Source organism: Conger conger, chromosome 14, assembly GCF_963514075.1.
Source record: "Conger conger chromosome 14, fConCon1.1, whole genome shotgun sequence".
Taxonomy (NCBI): domain Eukaryota; kingdom Metazoa; phylum Chordata; class Actinopteri; order Anguilliformes; family Congridae; genus Conger; species Conger conger.
The window spans coordinates 21,680,779-21,697,679 of NC_083773.1; the positions used below are offsets into that span (position 1 = coordinate 21,680,779).

General features: G+C 43.5%; 1 protein-coding gene across 1 annotated transcript; it reads right to left on the reverse strand.

Annotated features, from left to right (window-relative positions):
• Positions 1–259: 259 nt before the first annotated feature.
• Positions 260–13,073, reverse strand: LOC133110647 (dnaJ homolog subfamily C member 16-like). Its single transcript, XM_061220889.1, has 15 exons — positions 12,952–13,073; positions 12,286–12,482; positions 11,987–12,053; positions 11,164–11,485; positions 10,095–10,279; positions 9,645–9,749; positions 9,324–9,482; positions 8,715–8,845; positions 8,129–8,306; positions 7,429–7,611; positions 6,165–6,226; positions 5,864–5,941; positions 5,609–5,704; positions 5,004–5,174; positions 260–4,425 (listed from the first exon to the last, which is right to left on the reverse strand). The coding sequence occupies exons 2-15, from the start codon at positions 12,462–12,464 to the stop codon at positions 4,002–4,004; spliced, it is 2,340 nt and encodes a 779-aa protein (XP_061076873.1). The 5' UTR covers positions 12,465–12,482; positions 12,952–13,073; the 3' UTR covers positions 260–4,001.
• Between the last annotated feature and the right edge of the window lie 3,828 nt (positions 13,074–16,901).

Sequence of the window (16,901 nt, forward strand, 5' to 3'; positions counted from 1 at the left end):
TAATATTTTTTTCCTTTATACTTACCAAAGGATAATCATAATATCTATCTTTTATTGCAGTAAAATTTCAGGAGACAATTTTATTTTGGTCACGGAATGTCCAAAGTATGATGAAAATAATCTTTTAAAAAGACTTACCACAGCCCTGTTTGTGTGGAAGAGCAAGAACAAATGCACAAAGACAAAATCAACACCATCATTTAGCGTAAAGCATGTGCACCGGATTCTATAGACTAAATGTCTCACAAACCAGTTTGGGTGACTTTGAAAAATCTACTTTATTATTGATAAAGAACCAAGGTGGAGCATAAAATAAATATTCATAAACCAAACCAAAAATGTATATTCCTCTGCCATATTTACAGATTCGAGTTTATCGTCTCACCCAATTCAGATTTCAGTTATTGCAGAATAAATTAAATGAAAATGGTGTACGCTTAATAACAGATGTGTCAGGTAAGCCGCATCTACTTATGAGCTGCACTGTTGAGTTGTACCAGAGTACAGCAGTTGCCAGGGCTTCATAATGGTATGGAGGCTACCTAGCTTCAAAGCACAAAACGTACTCATAATGGGCCTCATCCAAGAACATTTTCTCATTCTTATACATTTTTGTTACTTTTTTCGTATGAAAAAAAAAAAAAAGAAAACTTCAGAAAACTGTCCTAAATGGAGATGTCCGTTATAATAAAGTATATATGGTACTGTAGGTGGGTATTCCCTCAGATAAATGGCCAATCGGATTAACAAGAACAAGGGAAGTCTACCATGTAGTCTGCACCTGATTGGACAGACATTGTTTTTTGGCCAAACAAAGAATTGAACTTCTCTTATTCCTCCTGAAATACTTTCTGAAAACATTTGAGTCTGGGAATAAGCAATGAAGTTGATTAATCTTGATTCATATTTGATCCGAGGTTCTGTGAGTCAGGCAAGCTGCACTGACCTGCACTTCAAGCCTGTCCAGAGGAAATGAACCAAATGCATTATTTATGCGGTATAAATAAGAGAAAATTCAGAAAAACAAATCTGTTCATAGGAGTGGTTCTTGCACAAGGTCCATTGGTGCTGCCATGTGGTAGCAATGTTGTAGCACTGAAAAAAAAAAACATTGCTGCAACGTTTAGTGTCAGCAGGATATTTCAGAGCATATGGCCCCCTAGAGGAGCGCAGAGCTGAGCTGACCCTGATGAAGAAACCCCCTAGAACTGGTCTCTTCCTCAAACACATGCAGGAACGTCGCCCTTACTGAAATCACAAAACCTCCCGAGTCGCTTACCTCACCTTTACTATCAATTTTTTCACACACCCAGCACACACTCACACACACTCACGCACCCAGCACACACTCACACACCCAGTACACACTCACACACACTCACAGAGCCAGCACACACTCACACACACTCACACGCCCAGCACACACTCAAACACTCTCACATGCCCAGCACACTCTCACACGCTCTCACACACGCCCAGCACACTCTCACACGCCCAGCACACACTCACACGCCCAGCACACACTCACACACTCTCACACGCCCAGCACACACTCACACGCCCAGCACACACTCACACGCCCAGCACACACTCACACGCCCAGCACACACTCACACGCCCAGCACACACTCACACAGCCAGCACACTCTCACATACACTCACACAGCCAGTACACACTCACACGGCCAGCACACACTCACACACACACTCAGACACCCAGCACACACTCCCACGCCCAGCACACACTCACACACACTCACACAGCCAGCACATACTCACACGCCCAGCGCACTCACACACACAGCCAGCACACAATCACACACACTCACACAGCCAGCACACAATCACACACTCACGCGCCCAGCACACACTCACACGCCCAGCACACAATCACACACACTCACACGCCCAGCACACACTCACACACACTCACACAGCCAGCACACTCTCACACGCCCAGCTCATAAAATCATGGAAAAATGAATAAATAAAATACTACTACTGTATGGGAAAAAGCAGAAAAGGATTTGAGAAGGAAAAGCAGTGAGCTGAATGTACCCTGCAAAAGGCTGACACAAGCTTGCTGTGACCAGCCAAACATTTTCCCTTTTATTTTCACACACAATCACTGAAGACGGCTCTGTGTCCCCTAGCAGGGACATGAAACGGAGTACCTGAATTTAGGCCACGACAGGCAGCTTTATGCAACCGATCTACACATTCTACAGTGTTCACTTCAGTTCAGTAACTACAGCCAGTAGCTCCATCTGCCTCTGTTATCATGCACATTTAGAGCAGGGATCATCAAATCACGGTCCTCGACGGAGGGAGAAAGAAAACTGCTGGTTTTCCACACTCCCTTTACCTGGGAATCAGGTGTGAAGGCAGTCTGGCACTAATTCTGTTCAGCTAATTACCTGGGAGAAAAGAAAACCAGGGCTGGATTTGAATTCAAGTGCCAGCTGTGATGATCCCTGCTTTACGGACCTCCAGCAGAGAGGTACCAAGTTAACTCGCTTTGAGTTAATGTTCCCATTTCTCTGACAGATGTTGTTGGAAAACAGGCAGATAAGCAGTATGCCATTTCGACCTAGTACACATTACAGCACATTAAGTGTAGCCTTGTTAAATTGCCATTGCACAGTGCAAATGTGTCCTCAGATGTCTCTCACTAGTATCCTACATTAACCTACCCAGTGTCATGGTATGCTTCTTGCCATAATTAGATTATATGCACACCCCACACAAGGAGCACAGCTGAAAGAATTTCAGCAGCCAAGGGAGATCATTTTTAAAACTTGTAAAAACAACTTGTAAAAACACAAGTGGCAATCTACGGTTTCCTCAGTTTTGGTGTATTTAGTGGCCACCCATGGCAACTGGCAGCCACGACAGGTCTACTCTACACTTTGATACCCATCGTTCTGTGCGACATACAGCCTTCTCACATGTTTTCCTCCTCCTGATTGTCAGTGTGGTTTTCTTTTTTATGGCCACTGTTGTAAAGTTACTGCAAACAAAAACAAATGTGCTCCAACTCTCCACTGTCACACAAACTACACATCTCTGCATCGCAACAATCCTTTCTTCCATAGGAGGTTCCCCTGCATATATTTCAATAGAGGGCATCTTAACAGTGTCATTTCAATAAATTATCTGTGAGTTATCTGCAAATGAGCTCAATGGTCATTGCTAGAATAGGTGGGAATAGGTCTGAAATATGTTATTTGTTCAAATAAAAAAAATCATAGATTGCCACTTTAAAGAGTCAAATGCGTGCACATTTGTGTCGCGAGCTTACTTCTACAGGTTGACAAAATGAAACATCAGCCAGGCTTCAGGGCGGGTTACCTGCTCTGCAAAGTAACAAACAAAGCAGCTAACAAACCCTTTTCCACATGCAAATGAAAAAGCAGAAATGTCCGCATACAATGTAGAATGTCGACTCATATTAAACAGCACCAAACCATTCTTTAAGGACAAGCGGTGAAAGACAAACACAGGCATAGCAGCAAAGAAATAAAGCATTGTGGGGCATACGGTGTTGTAAAGATATCAGTTGCAACACGATTAAGAGCAATGTGTTGCAAGGGCATCTCTACAATATGGATGGATTTCAAGTTAAAATTCTACTTCAACTCTAAACGTAAACATAGCAGCAATTTGTATACAGGGAATTGAAGTAACTCAACATCCTGGTCTCTAAAGCAGCAAAGCACTTGTGGTGCTCATAAACATTGAAAACAATTATTTTAAAATATCAAAAAACAATGTGAGAGCTAGTGGTAAACAGTGTTGTGGGACTGGATCAAACAACCTCCTGGTTTTAGGCCAGAAACCTAGTCCCCTAATATAAAACCATCTAACGCAGTGCTTTCAAGCGGAGTCCTCCTACAAACATTCCACTACCCAAGACACATTCTCGCTCTCCAATCAGACGAGGGGACTCGATCGGCCGGACGGCTAAACCGGAGGGGGTTCTGCCACCCCCAGCGAAAGGCCTATTTGTGTGCTGTGATGGTGTCCAGGCAGGGCCAGGCTGGGATATAGTGCCTGGGAAGGCTGCCCTCCATCAGCCGCTCCATCCAGAGGCCCAGCCGGTCCAGTCTGTGGTGGATGTGGAGGGTGGAGGTGGAGGAGGAGTTGTGTTCCTCCCTTGAGGCCGATCTCGACCTGCCGCCCGTCCCGGCCCCCCCCTCGTCGGAGGAGCGCCCCCCCAGGCCGTCGGTGGTGTGGACGGGCCTGAAGAGGCAGAAGTACTTCTTGTGTCCGTTGAGGGCCATCACGTACCCGTCGTAATCCGCCAGGAGGCCGGGGGCCTTGTCACTGTGGAGCTGCGCGGGGTCCTGGGCAAACTGCAGGACCGAGTCCACCCACTCCCTGTGCTTGTCCGCGTTCAGGAAGGAGTAGCGGAGCGCCTGGCTCCTGTAGGGGGCGACAGAGAGTAAGACCTATCTACCAGGCCGAATCCAAGGTTGTCTAGTCCAGCGTTTGTTACCTCCTCAGGACCCACCTTCTGTTGTAACCAAGAACTCACACACCTCATTAAATGCCAATCAAAGCACCAAAAATACCCTTGATTAGTTCAACCAGGTGTGTTCCTGCTTACAACAAAAACCTTCTGGCAAGCGGCCAGTTGAGAAACACTTCCAACAGTTCAGTACAGTTATTATCCGCCAATTGGTAATAACTACAGTAACAGTAGAGTCAGTTAATAGTAATTGACCAGGACAGAAAATACTAATTCAAATAGCACCTGCTGTTATGTTGAAGAAATACAGCAAGTGGTTGGATGTGCAAATCCTTGACTATATGAGCTGCTCTCAGCATATGCTCAAAATGGCCACCTGTACACTTTCTGTGCAGGTCTTCATCAAATACCTGCTAACATCTGAGTTTGGCTGTGTGTGTAAAATGGCGAATGTGTGGTAAACGGTCCCCGGTAACACCGCTGCGTCTCAGACGGGGCAGAACGAGAGCCGTAACGCGACGTCAGCACCCACCCGGTGAAGGAGTACACCTCCTTGGCGAACTTGCTGAGCAGGGCGTTCTTGGAGGCGTCGGTGAACACCAGCAGCACGTTGATGTGTCCCGGCCTCAGCCTGAGCAGGCTGTTGGTGTACGTGAGGTGCGTCAGCTCCGTCACCTCCACAAAGTTCTTCTTCGGGGGACGGCTGCAAAGACAGAAGGATCCAGAGAGCTTTGGGTTACAATGAAACAAAAACAGGTACGAATACCTTATGCGCACTCTGTAATTAGTTACACAACAACAACAACAACAATACATTACAATACAGTAGAATTAACCCAAGCTCTTCTTTGTGGTGAGTTTAAATCATTAAGCCAAATCATTCCCAAAGCATCCACAAGTCCCAGTACCCTAACTAGTAGACAGACGAGCCATCCATAACCAACACTACATGATTGCAAGCAAAAAATTAATGGCTACCACACAATTATATATCTGCGTTAATGGGGTAATTTGCTTTTTGTATCCAGGGGACATTTTGAAGGTACTGTACAGTGCTTGTATGTTTTTTTAGAGGACAGTGCTGTGGTGTGGTGAGGCCTGATGAGAGTGGTGGTTGGGACCCGGGCACTTCCTTGCCTTGGTGAGGTAACGTTAGCGGGGTTTCCTGACGCGCTCTCAGTCCTCGGCGCCTCTTTCGGCTTCGACTTCGTCTGTTTCTCTTCTCCGCGCTCGCTGAAATCAAACAGCAACGACGCGTTTGAATGTTCGTGAAAGACTGCGACGGTGGAATAAACAGACTGAGAGAGGGAGGGTAGAGGGGAGAGAGGGGAGAAGGGAGGAAAGAGGAGGGAGAGGAGAGGAGAGGGGAGGGTAGAGGGCTGGCGTTCTCACCTGAAGGCCAGGATGATGACGGTGCCGAGGAGGATGAACACGGCAGAGAGCAAAGACAGCAGAGGCATCACTTCAAGCCTGTAAAGGACACCGTGCCAAATTCAGCCATGAAAAGAACACGATGAAAATGAGAAGGAACAGAGACACGGACACCTTTAGAGTAGAATAACCAGTGTAAACAACATCTTTTAAAGTCTGCTTTGCTGTTTAGTCACCGTATCCGGTCCTTACATTATAAGCACCCTATGATGATTATGACCTAGAACACCACTGCCATCTACAGGCCAGCAGAGAAACTTACCCGTTACTGTGAAGAAAATCATCCATAGTCTGAGAGAGGTACTCATACGCCGAATAAATCCACTGAATGAGAAACCAAAAAGAAAATGCAGAGAACAGAGAAAACATTTATTACCATTTCCCAAACACATTTTGATTGCGGTTTATTTGCATGTTAGATGATTAAGGTTTATGCTGTTAGAGAGAACATAAATTCAAACATCTTCAGCAGTTTAAAACACTTTTCTCATGTTGTGAGATATGAGACTCATTGCGTGACTCCATAAAACACCAAGCAATCTGAGTAAATAAATCTAAGCAATGCTCAACAGCAACTGATTAAAATGTCTTAACTCTTTTTGAAAACCTGCACACTCCAGAACCATATTGAGTGCCTGCTTTCGCTCATATGTAACTCAGTTATGTATAACACACAGACCCATCTCTCATTATTTGTAACTGAGGCAATATCTCGGACATAGAAACCAGTTAATAAACTGGAAATTCACAAGGCCATTACAGCTTGAGTCTAAGCACCATCTGTAGAGTGTCTGGAAAGGGATCCAACTGGTTCTCGCCAGTACTTATTTACTGACGCACTCCCAGGCGGTTTTCTGGCTTGAATTGCCACATCCAACTGAAGTGCCACCTACATAAGAAGTACCTACTTCTCAGAAGTAGCTCACCATTGATTGGCTAGACTTAGCACACACCATAGTATCAACCTGAACAGGCTTGTCACAATGCTGCAATGAGAAAAGCTATTATAGATAAAGTACTTGGGTCAAGGTAAGAACATTAACAATCAAGCACACTGTCAGTGGAGTGCTCGAATCCTTCAACTTCCTTAACGGTTAAGACTACACCAAGAACGATGATTATAACAATAACTACAAATATATTGCTTTAAAAATAATTCCAACTGAAATGGATGGCAATGTGCAGACCACAACTATAATGACAACAGTAACAATGACAAACAATATCGTGAGGATCACTTTCACAGCGATTTTTTTCCAGCTGCATGAACGATAAAACACTGGCAGCAAATCGAAATCCATCTGGATTTCCAGGCCGTAACATGGCAGATGACATAGCCGAGAGTCTACTTACAGAACGTGATCGTTCTGCAGTGTGGACGCTCACATCGTTATGGTTATGGTTATGGTTATAGGATGGGCCTTTAGGCTGTGAGATTTCTCACTAAACCCCTGCTCATAAGCTGCCTGAGAGTCCGCTGTTAAGGGCAGGTGAACAGGCGAAGGCCTGGCCGGGAGGGAACTCACGGAGGAGAACTCGTTGTTGAGCTCCGGCAGCATGGCGTCGTGGCGGAGGAAGGAGGGGTCCTTCTGCAGGTTGTCCAGCTGCTCGTGGAGACGGTACTTGTCCTCTTCGCTGCCGTTCCACCCCCCCGTGACAGCCCTGTACAGGACCTTCCCAGCGGCGTTCCGCCTCTCCAGGATCACCACCTGCAAACCGGGAATATTCACACGTTCCCACAAACATCCTAAGGAGGCCACAGACCCTACTCTTCAAGTGGTCATCTTCGAAAGCTATTTCTACAAGGACTGTACAACTAAGACATTGTAACTGCACTTGTGCATGTGCCACAGTGTAGAAGAACAGGTGTTGCACACCAATAATTTACGTGATATAAGATAAATTGGAACAGTGCACTATTTATTAGGACATTCGGAAGTATTTGTTCCACACAGGGAGTGGTCACTGTGTAGAATCGCTTGCCAGGGCATGTAGGGGAGCAGAAAACCAGAGCATGTTATGTGTTGTGTTGTGTTATGTTATTTTATGTTATGTTTTATGTTATGTGTCGTTACGTTTTATCTTAGGTTATGTTTTGTTGTGTTATGCTTTATGTTATTTTATGTTATGTTACGTCTTATGCTATCGTATGTTATGTTTTATGGTATGTTGTGTTGTTTTATGTTTTGTTATGTTTTATATTATGGTTAACACTTGAGGGCAGACCTGGGGCAGCCTGCTCTCCTGGCTCTTTAGCAGGGCGTCGCACAGCGGCTGCTGCTGTCTCTGGTAGACGTAGGCAAAGCGCAGGACCGCCTTGGTGTTGAACTCGGCGAAGGAGAGGAAAGCAGCGTTCCCTGGGGCAAAGGACTCTTCTGCGCCGGTGATCAGGAGGACGCAGTACCTATGGGTCACATGCTATGGGTGTCATTCAGGTCATTCTGCAGCTGCATTACCTCAGCAATTCATTCATCTAAAATGTAAAAAGAACTGGACTTGGGGTTTATTTGCGCTTGAGTGTTAATTTGAGGATTCGAGGTAGGCAAAAAGGGCCGATTATTTCCGGTTGTCATGCTATCACTAACATTCAAAAGCCAAAGACTGTTCTTGTGTCTCTATAGGAAACGTTTTACTGTGGTCTGATCTACGAGTGAACCAGTGTGGGTGTATGCTGCCAATTAGCCAGAGTAATTAGTGGAAACAAAAGCCTGCACCTACACTGGCCCTCCAGGATGGGACCTGCCCGTCCCAGGCCTAACGCTTGCAGTATGGGAGCTAAAGATCAGGGTCGAGAGCGAGATAGGAGCCGTACTTCCTGCGTCGGTGGAACTGTTTCACGGGACACAGCTCGTCAAAGAACTTCTGGTTCACCAGCCGTGGCACAGCGAGGAACCGGTTGGACGAGATAAACTCATCCATGATTTGCTTCTTCATCCCTTTGGCCTAAGAAAGGGTGAGATAAGGGAGAAAACACTCAAGGGTGTGGGCTGCTACTGAACTAGCAATTCCCTTAAAAGTTTTCTGAGGTGCCAGGCAATAAAAACGCGGAATACAAAAATGTCCACATATTAATAGCTCACAAAATCTGATTCGGATCAAAACATCTTCTCACAGCATAAAAGGAAATCACAATTGGGAGCTCTGAAGTAGTGTGTGGGCATTCTTTCATTCTATGAATGCTACCGAACAGGACAGGCAACCATGAGGTTGCAAGATCAAATCACACAGAGGGTACAAACCAGAGCTGCTCTGAAATAAGCAATTGTAGTCTTCGGTATGTGGTTAGCACCACCACTAAAATGCTCTTCTATAACATCAGTTTACACATATTTAAGACATAATAATGATAATAGCTCAAAGGTAAACCCAGGCATGATATTTTTTCAGAGAACAGATCAAATTCCCCTTTAATCAGACCTACCTGAATGATGTCGGCTGGCTTGTTAGTATTCTCCTTGAAGAGGAGCATGGTGGGGGCGTAGGTGTTGACGTTGAACTGCTGGATGAGGTTTGCGGTCTCCGTCGAACCCGGGTTCACATATCCAAAACGCACATAGTCTTTGTAAGCAAATGCTGCCAGCTACAGTATGGTACATGAGGAAACAATATCAGCTAAATGTGACATGCCACACATGTTTGCTTTTTTTCAATACTTTGATTTAAGATAACCGGATGCTAAAAATATACAAATAAAATGCTAAATGGCATTCATTCAGTGATCAGGCAAAGGATTGTGGTCTACCTTGTAAAGCAGAGGAACTGCAGGCACTTGGTCAAACAGAAGCAAGCGGGGTTTGTTCTCCTCGTGCCAACTGTCTAAGAAATCCTGGTAGTTTCCATCAGTGACCTAAAACAAAATACCAAAAATCATTACAACAGAAACATTCCTTCACAATGCTGATGTCTGAAATATATGTATATAAACAGCATTTATTTTGTTTCAAACCAAGAAATAACCAAAAATACACAGAAACACAATGGATTGAGACCCTCGTTAACACTTTTTTCCATTTCAGGACATTATCAGGACAACAAAAAGAGTTCCAGTTTTCCTTCAACGGATCACAATCTCAGCTGAATCTGTGCAGTTCAGGGCAAAATAAACTAGTATGGGGAAAGCAACATCAGACACACAGAGACACCAGAAGTCTTCTGTTTGCAGTTATTTCAACTTCTGTCATACATACTTTACCTTTTCAACCAGTTTCTGTGGCAACAAATAGTCCACAAACTGCCGCAGGTTCTCCGTGACGATGGAGTAGTGGAAGAAAGTGACTTTCCCGTTGATCAGTCCGAGGATGGAGGGGGTACGGTGTGCCCCCAGCTGGTCAGCCAACCGCCTCTCGTAGCCAATGTCTACCACGCCAATACCAACACCTTAAACATAGAATCACACTCTTACTCTCCCTGCTGAAAAAAAACAGCTCAAGCTACAGAAGGTTTTGAAACAGCTGGTAGCTGGTTGACCAGTTCAGACAAGCTCAAGCTATATTTTGAAAGAGACAAGCTATCAGCACTATCTGGTTGACCAGCCCAGACCCAGCTAGACCAGCTTTATGACCAGCTTGGTCATGCTGGCTGACCAGCTCATACCCAGCTAGACAAGTTTATGGCTATGTTCCATTTTCAAGCTGGTCAAGCTGGCATAGCTAGATTTTACAGCAGGGATCTCACAACAAAAAGTTCAGTTCAGAAATAATATTCCAAGGATGCTCGTATGTGACCCTGTTTCAGGGGAGAGCAACACCTCTGTTAATGGTGTTTACCACATTTCACCCCAAATGTCTTAGATGGACAGCAGGTCAACACAACCTTTTCTTGCAATAAGTCAGCTGGTGACTAGAACACCAATACTGTTAAAAGAAACATGCAGTACTTGGGTTAATCATCACAACTTCAACCTCTGAAGGCAAACAGCACTAGCATGTTCTTACATTAACATTCCAGGTGTGTGACATGCTACATTTAATATCAATAACATATTCAATTCCTGGTCGCAGTTTAAGGCACATTTGCATGTTTATGAAATTGCACCCAAACAGTTTAAGAGGGGCGGCCTGTAGCCTAGTTGCTAAGGCACATGACTGGAACCCAGAAGGTTGGTGGCTCAAGCCCCGGTGGAGCCATGTTCAAATGTACACAGCAGTTGGGCCCTTGAGCATTGCTCCAGGATTGCCCCCGCTTAGTCTAATTAACTTTGGACAAAAGCATCAGATTTTTTAAGAGGAAAATTATTAAGAGGAAAAAAAAACCTGTCTCACCCAGACCCTCCAGTTGCTGCACAGTCTCCCTCCACACGGGCTCAATGTGGATGCAGGTGAAGCACCAGTCGGAGGTGATCTTGATCAGATACGGCTTGCGGAAGCTGTCCGGGATGATGTCGCTCATGTATTGCGTGTAGTGCAGCATGTACTTGCTGTCGGCGAAGTCGCGGCTGGACCTCGGGAAGTGAAAGAAGGACTCGTCGAAGTAGAAGCTGTCGTGGAAGTGGCGGAACCCCTGACGTGGCTGCCCGTGCTGGCGGTTGTCATCCGTCTGGCCATACTGGTCATAATTTGCTCGCTTCTCCTGATTGGACAAGATCTGGGTGGAAAGAAAGAGTGCATACCAACAGATGTCTTCAAATAATCCATACTGCCATAGAACAACAGAGCCTCCAGATTCAATTCAACCATTTGAATGTTTAAAAATGCTATTGTTACTGTGGGCAGCCTGTAGCCTAGTGGTGCATGACTGGGACCCAGAAGGGAGGTGGTTCAAGCCCTGGTGTAGCCACGATAAGACCGCCCTTGAGTAAGGCCCTTAACCCCACATTGCTCCAGGGGGGCTTGACCCTGCTGAAAAATCTCAAGCTTTGAAACAGCTGGTAGCTGGTGACTAGTTACATAAGTTCCATACTCAACATGGGTTGACCAGCCCAAGCTAAGTTTTGAAACAGCTGGTAGCTGGTATTTCAAGCTGGTGATAGCAGGAATTGACACCAGGGTAGTCTAATCAACTGTCTAAATAATGCAATGTAATGTAGCCTATGTAATGTTCTTTTCTTTCACTTTGCTTTTAAGTACACTGGAACATAATGATTACCTCATAGGATTTTGATATCTTGATAAACATATCTTCAGCCCCTGGATCTCTGTTCTTGTCTGGGTGCCTTAAAAAAATACATGACAACATTTAGGGCAGTAAATGGCTAATAATCAACAGCTGTTTGGTGTCTTCCAATGAACCTATAAAAAGCAGCAATGTCAGTTTTTAAGTAAGCTTTTGTCCAACTGTACTTGGGAAACCTAGAACGTGTATTTAAGGTTTACAGTAGTATGAGATAGAAATGTGGTTTATTTATACGTTTCAACGTTTGTTAAAAGGTTAAACCAATGTCTCACCATTCTTTGACTAGCCGCTTGTACGTCTTCTTGATTTCGGCATGACTTGCGCTCTTGGTAACTCCAAGAATTTGATAAGGATTAAATTCTGAGGTAGACTCCACGGCAAGGTCCAACAGCAACAGATAAAGAGTCAGTATAACCCGCAATGACACAGCCGCCTTTATTATTTGCGTCATTTCTTCTGGGAATTGTATCTGAGGGGAAAATAAACGAAAAATTAGCGTGAGTCTTGTGTAATTTTTGTTGTTGTTGTTGTTGTTTTGTGGAATTAAACACCTAACGTTGCCTAGCAAACGTCAGTGGAAAGCAACTCCCTTGAAGGATTCAGAGAGCTTTGATAGTGACAAATCTAGCTAGCTAGGTTATATCCCCACACGCATATTAAGAGCATGCCATCGGAAACTCAACTGGTGGCATGCAACACTTCTTTTAAAACCGTGCTAATCATTAACAACAAACAACGAGAGCATAACAAACTCCCTAACTAGATACTGTATTAACGAATTAATTCAGTTAAGTAGCTAGCTACATTGGTGTGCAAGAAAGCCTAGCCTCAGCTATCTAACCAGACACCTGTGCGTCCGTTTTGATAGCGAATCAAAGCGCAATCAACAATCGTTGGATTGTGTCGCTCAGTCGAACGCATTGTAGAATAACTCTTACACTGAAACTCCTCTTCAGTTATTTCATAATTTTCTTAGTATCAATTTTATTCATACATCATAATAATTAAGTACACTGGGCTAACTGTGTTAGCTCCACTTCCGGTAAGTGCGTCATGACATCATGACACACCCTCGCAACAAAATCAAAGAAGGGGGGCGACATGGCTCAGGCAGTAAGAGCTGTCGTCTGGCAATCGGAGGATTTCCGGTTCGATCCCCCGCCCAGGCTGTGTCGAAGCGTCCATGAGCAAGACAGCTAACCCCCAAATGCTCCTGACGAGCTGGTCGGCGCCTTGCGTGGCGGCCAGTCGCCGTCGGTGTGTGAGTGCGTGTATGAATAGGTGAATGAATCGCCATCGGTGTGAGTGTGTGTACGAATGTATACATTTTTTTTAATCAAGGGAGAGGTATTAACTGACAACAGCATTATGTGGTGGCGACCACTGTCACCTTCCCAAGCATGTCTGTACTTGAATGTTATGTGGTGGCGACCACTGTCACCTTCCCAAGCATGTCTGTACTTGAATGACTTCACCATTGATAAGGAATCAGCTGTTGTAACCCGAATCCTGTCCTCCCCAATAATAGTAAATCAGATCCGGGGTCAGTTATTTTTAGCGGCGGTTCTCATCCAGTTATTTGCACCTCGTATAACTTAGAGATGGTTCAGTGAAGATTTGTTTATACAAATATACTAAGACTGTATATGGAAAAACTATTTACAGTTATGTGTATTATCCTGTTTAGAGTAAGCTGCAAACTAATTGATACTGGTTATATGTGCTTATGAGCATCGGTGCATGGGTGCGGCTATTGAATGTTAGTATTTTCATGACTGTAGGCAAGAAGCACATGAAGTAGGCATATGAAGGGATAGGTCATCTTCCTGTCTGTCTTAGGAAATGTACATCTGCTTCCGGAGTTTTGGAGGGTGGTCCTGGTGTTTAGCTTGGCTAGGGTGACAGCTCTGAGCAACACTTAGCTTGCCAGGACATTTCTGTCATTCTGAATAGTCATACCCAATCAGTTTAGCTCAGCGGTGTCAAACGGCAGGCCTGGAGGGCTGCAGTGTCTGCTGTTTTTTGCTGTGTTCCCACACTTAAGTGCTTAATTTAAGTAATGTATTGGCTAAAGAATCAGCATAATTTGTTTGTGAGGCCCAAGTTTGCTTTGTTTTAAACTGCATAAACCAACAGGCACTGCAGACCTCCAGGACTAGATTTTGAGATCCCTGAACTAAACATTGCAAATGCCTCTGTATGAATTTTATGATCATACTGTATATACAGCACCACCTAGGTATCAGGTTCCATATAAGTCAACCTCCCAGGCAGCTTTTTATCCATATAGATTTGACACATGATAAGGTGGAACAGATTTGTAAGTGATACTGTAATACTGATACTGATAGGATATGTGAGCCAGGTGTATTGTTTGTCTGAAAAGCTTGCAGCTCTGTTTTCATGACAGCAAAACAGCAAAACATATAATTGTACAAAACACGGCTCATGCTAATTCAAAGGGTGCATATTAAGGTTATATCATATGACATTTTGATGTCCACTAGTTTGTCACTTCACCTTCCTTCCCTGGCCTTAATGGGATAGTTAAGCATTATTTAGACCCAGGTCAGCTGAGTTTCTCATCATGAATTATGTAATGAATTGGGACAATTTAATGGGGGCTAAAATTCACCACCAGCTATTTAAAAAACATATAGTCTCAATAAACCAAACTCAAATAAATATTTTGTCAGGTGGTGAATTTTTAGCCCATATTAAATAAATGTTATTTGGCTAACAAAGCTAATGGCTAATGGAGAGTGAGCTATGCAAACTCAATGTAGGAATGCTTTGAATGTGACATGTCCCCAATTTATTACATCATTTGTGATGAGAAGCTCGGCAGACCTGAGTCTAAAGAATGCAAACTATCCCTCTAATCCCTCTAGTCAAAAATGTGGAAAAAAAGTGATCCATGTACCTCCAGCACCGCTGCAGACAACCAGAGAAGGACACAGCCACCCTGCTACTCAGTCAGGTTCCTCCCCAGGTTTCATCTCTTCAAGTCATACAGGGAGTTTTTCCTGGCCATTGTCACCTCTAGCTTGCTTTGTTTGGAGTGAGGCCCAGTTATTGTTGTCTGTCGGTTGTCTGTATCTTTATATGTACTGTATATATAACTGCACTTATAAACTACAGTTACATATACAATACCTCAAAAAATATTCTCAATTGGCAGATGGGAATTAAATAGATTTATATTTTAACATGTGAAAGAATTTCAAATTATATTTTATATGTAATGGTTTGTAAAAATGTACATTTGTGTTTCACATTTTGGCTGTGGTCAGACAGCTGCACAGCTCTGAGTGAACTCTGTCATGCCATTGAAAAAACAGACCAGGCGACAATTCATAGATAATTAATGATCTGATGTTTTGGGGATTCACCAGAATTAACGCTACATAAGTGGAGGGGTCGCATGGAGCATATCTAAAATGATGGAAAAATACTCCAATAAGGACTTAAACATTATTAAAAAGAAAAACACATTTTTTGTTTGTTTTTACTATGCTGTATGTCTTTGTCTCCTATGACTTTGGCTTGTGCTCGTTTTAGAGGTCATGAAAGTAAAAAATATGTATCCAATGTGGTAATGCATTCTGTTCCCATGTTTCTTCAAGTATGTCTGTGTGGAGGAAGAGGTTGTGAAGGCAAACTCATCCACAGAGGGAATATTGCACAGGAGCGCATGTGTACTGTATGTGTGTGACTGTGAGTTGTGTACTGTATGTTCACTACTGGTTATGCATTGTGTGATATCTCGTTCGCATATATCAGTTGTATTCAATCGCTTCCTTCCTTCTGCAGGTATAAAAAAGCTTTCAGTGTCTGGTCTTGATTCTAGGCTTTTTATTGCCTTTAGTGTCTGTTACTGACATTTGTCAACATGAGGACCAGAGTTGTGCCAATGATAGTCGAGGAAGCCATTATGAGGCTGAGAAATAAGAATGAACAGTCAGAGACCTAGGCCAAACCAAAGGCTTACCAAAATTAATTGATTGGAACATCATAAAACAAAGCTTTGGTTGTACCAATAAATAAAAAATCTACAACCGTAAATGGCTTATGGTATATGACATGAGCCATGCAAGCAACAAAATACAAATTAAAAGGCAACGCTGCATACCTTTGTGTGTTTTTACTAATGTCCACTAGGGGGCAATATGTCCCCCAACGATGAACTTGTTTGATACACTACGCGGGAAGTTGAGCGTTAGATTTACCACCCACTTTATTATCGAAATCCAAGTTCTCTACTTCTGATCCAACTGCCTTTGATCTTGACCATATCCACAACATTAGTATTGGATTTAGTAGGCTCCCTGTCAAAGTCTGTCACACCTACAATTATTTATGCTTTCTTAATTAAAGTCACCTTGATTGACGTGTAGCAGCCTGTAGTAGGCTAAGCTTCCTAAATGACAATGTTTTATGAAGGATGTCATAATACAAGCTATTGGACCGTAATATATTATGTTACTCGACATTTGGGTAACGACCTGACCTGCAGTGTATGCTTATGAATATGAATGATATGCAAAAATGTTTTGCTATGGTAATGATACATATTTTTAAGCGATTGGGGGAATGTGTCTATTGATCTTATTTGATCATATATAGACCACAATATGTTGTAAAATATATATATATATATATATATATATGTATATAGCCTACTAATACCTATTTACATTTTCATCATATTTTAAAAGTTAATTTGAGCTGTGTTGATGCTTGATGGCGCCAGGTTTTAGCCATGGTGGTTCCTGTAAAGCGCACTTCCCGACATAACTGAATTCCATTCCACTTTTTACTTTGGGCAGTGATTCGTGTATCCCAGTGGAATTGGAGTTTTCACCGTCGCTTGCAATGTAGCGGCGTG

Bases quoted from the DNA above. Each gene is read 5' to 3' on its own strand.
- LOC133110647 (XM_061220889.1), bottom strand. From the start codon at position 12,464: ATGACGCAAATAATAAAGGCGGCTGTGTCATTGCGGGTTATACTGACT. The intron at 12,054-12,285 runs GTGAGACATTGG...TATTTTTTTAAG, and splicing joins AAGCGGCTAGTCAAAGAATG to GCACCCAGACAAGAACAGAG. The intron at 10,280-11,163 runs GTGAGACAGGTT...TCTATGTTTAAG, and splicing joins GCAGCAACTGGAGGGTCTGG to GTGTTGGTATTGGCGTGGTA.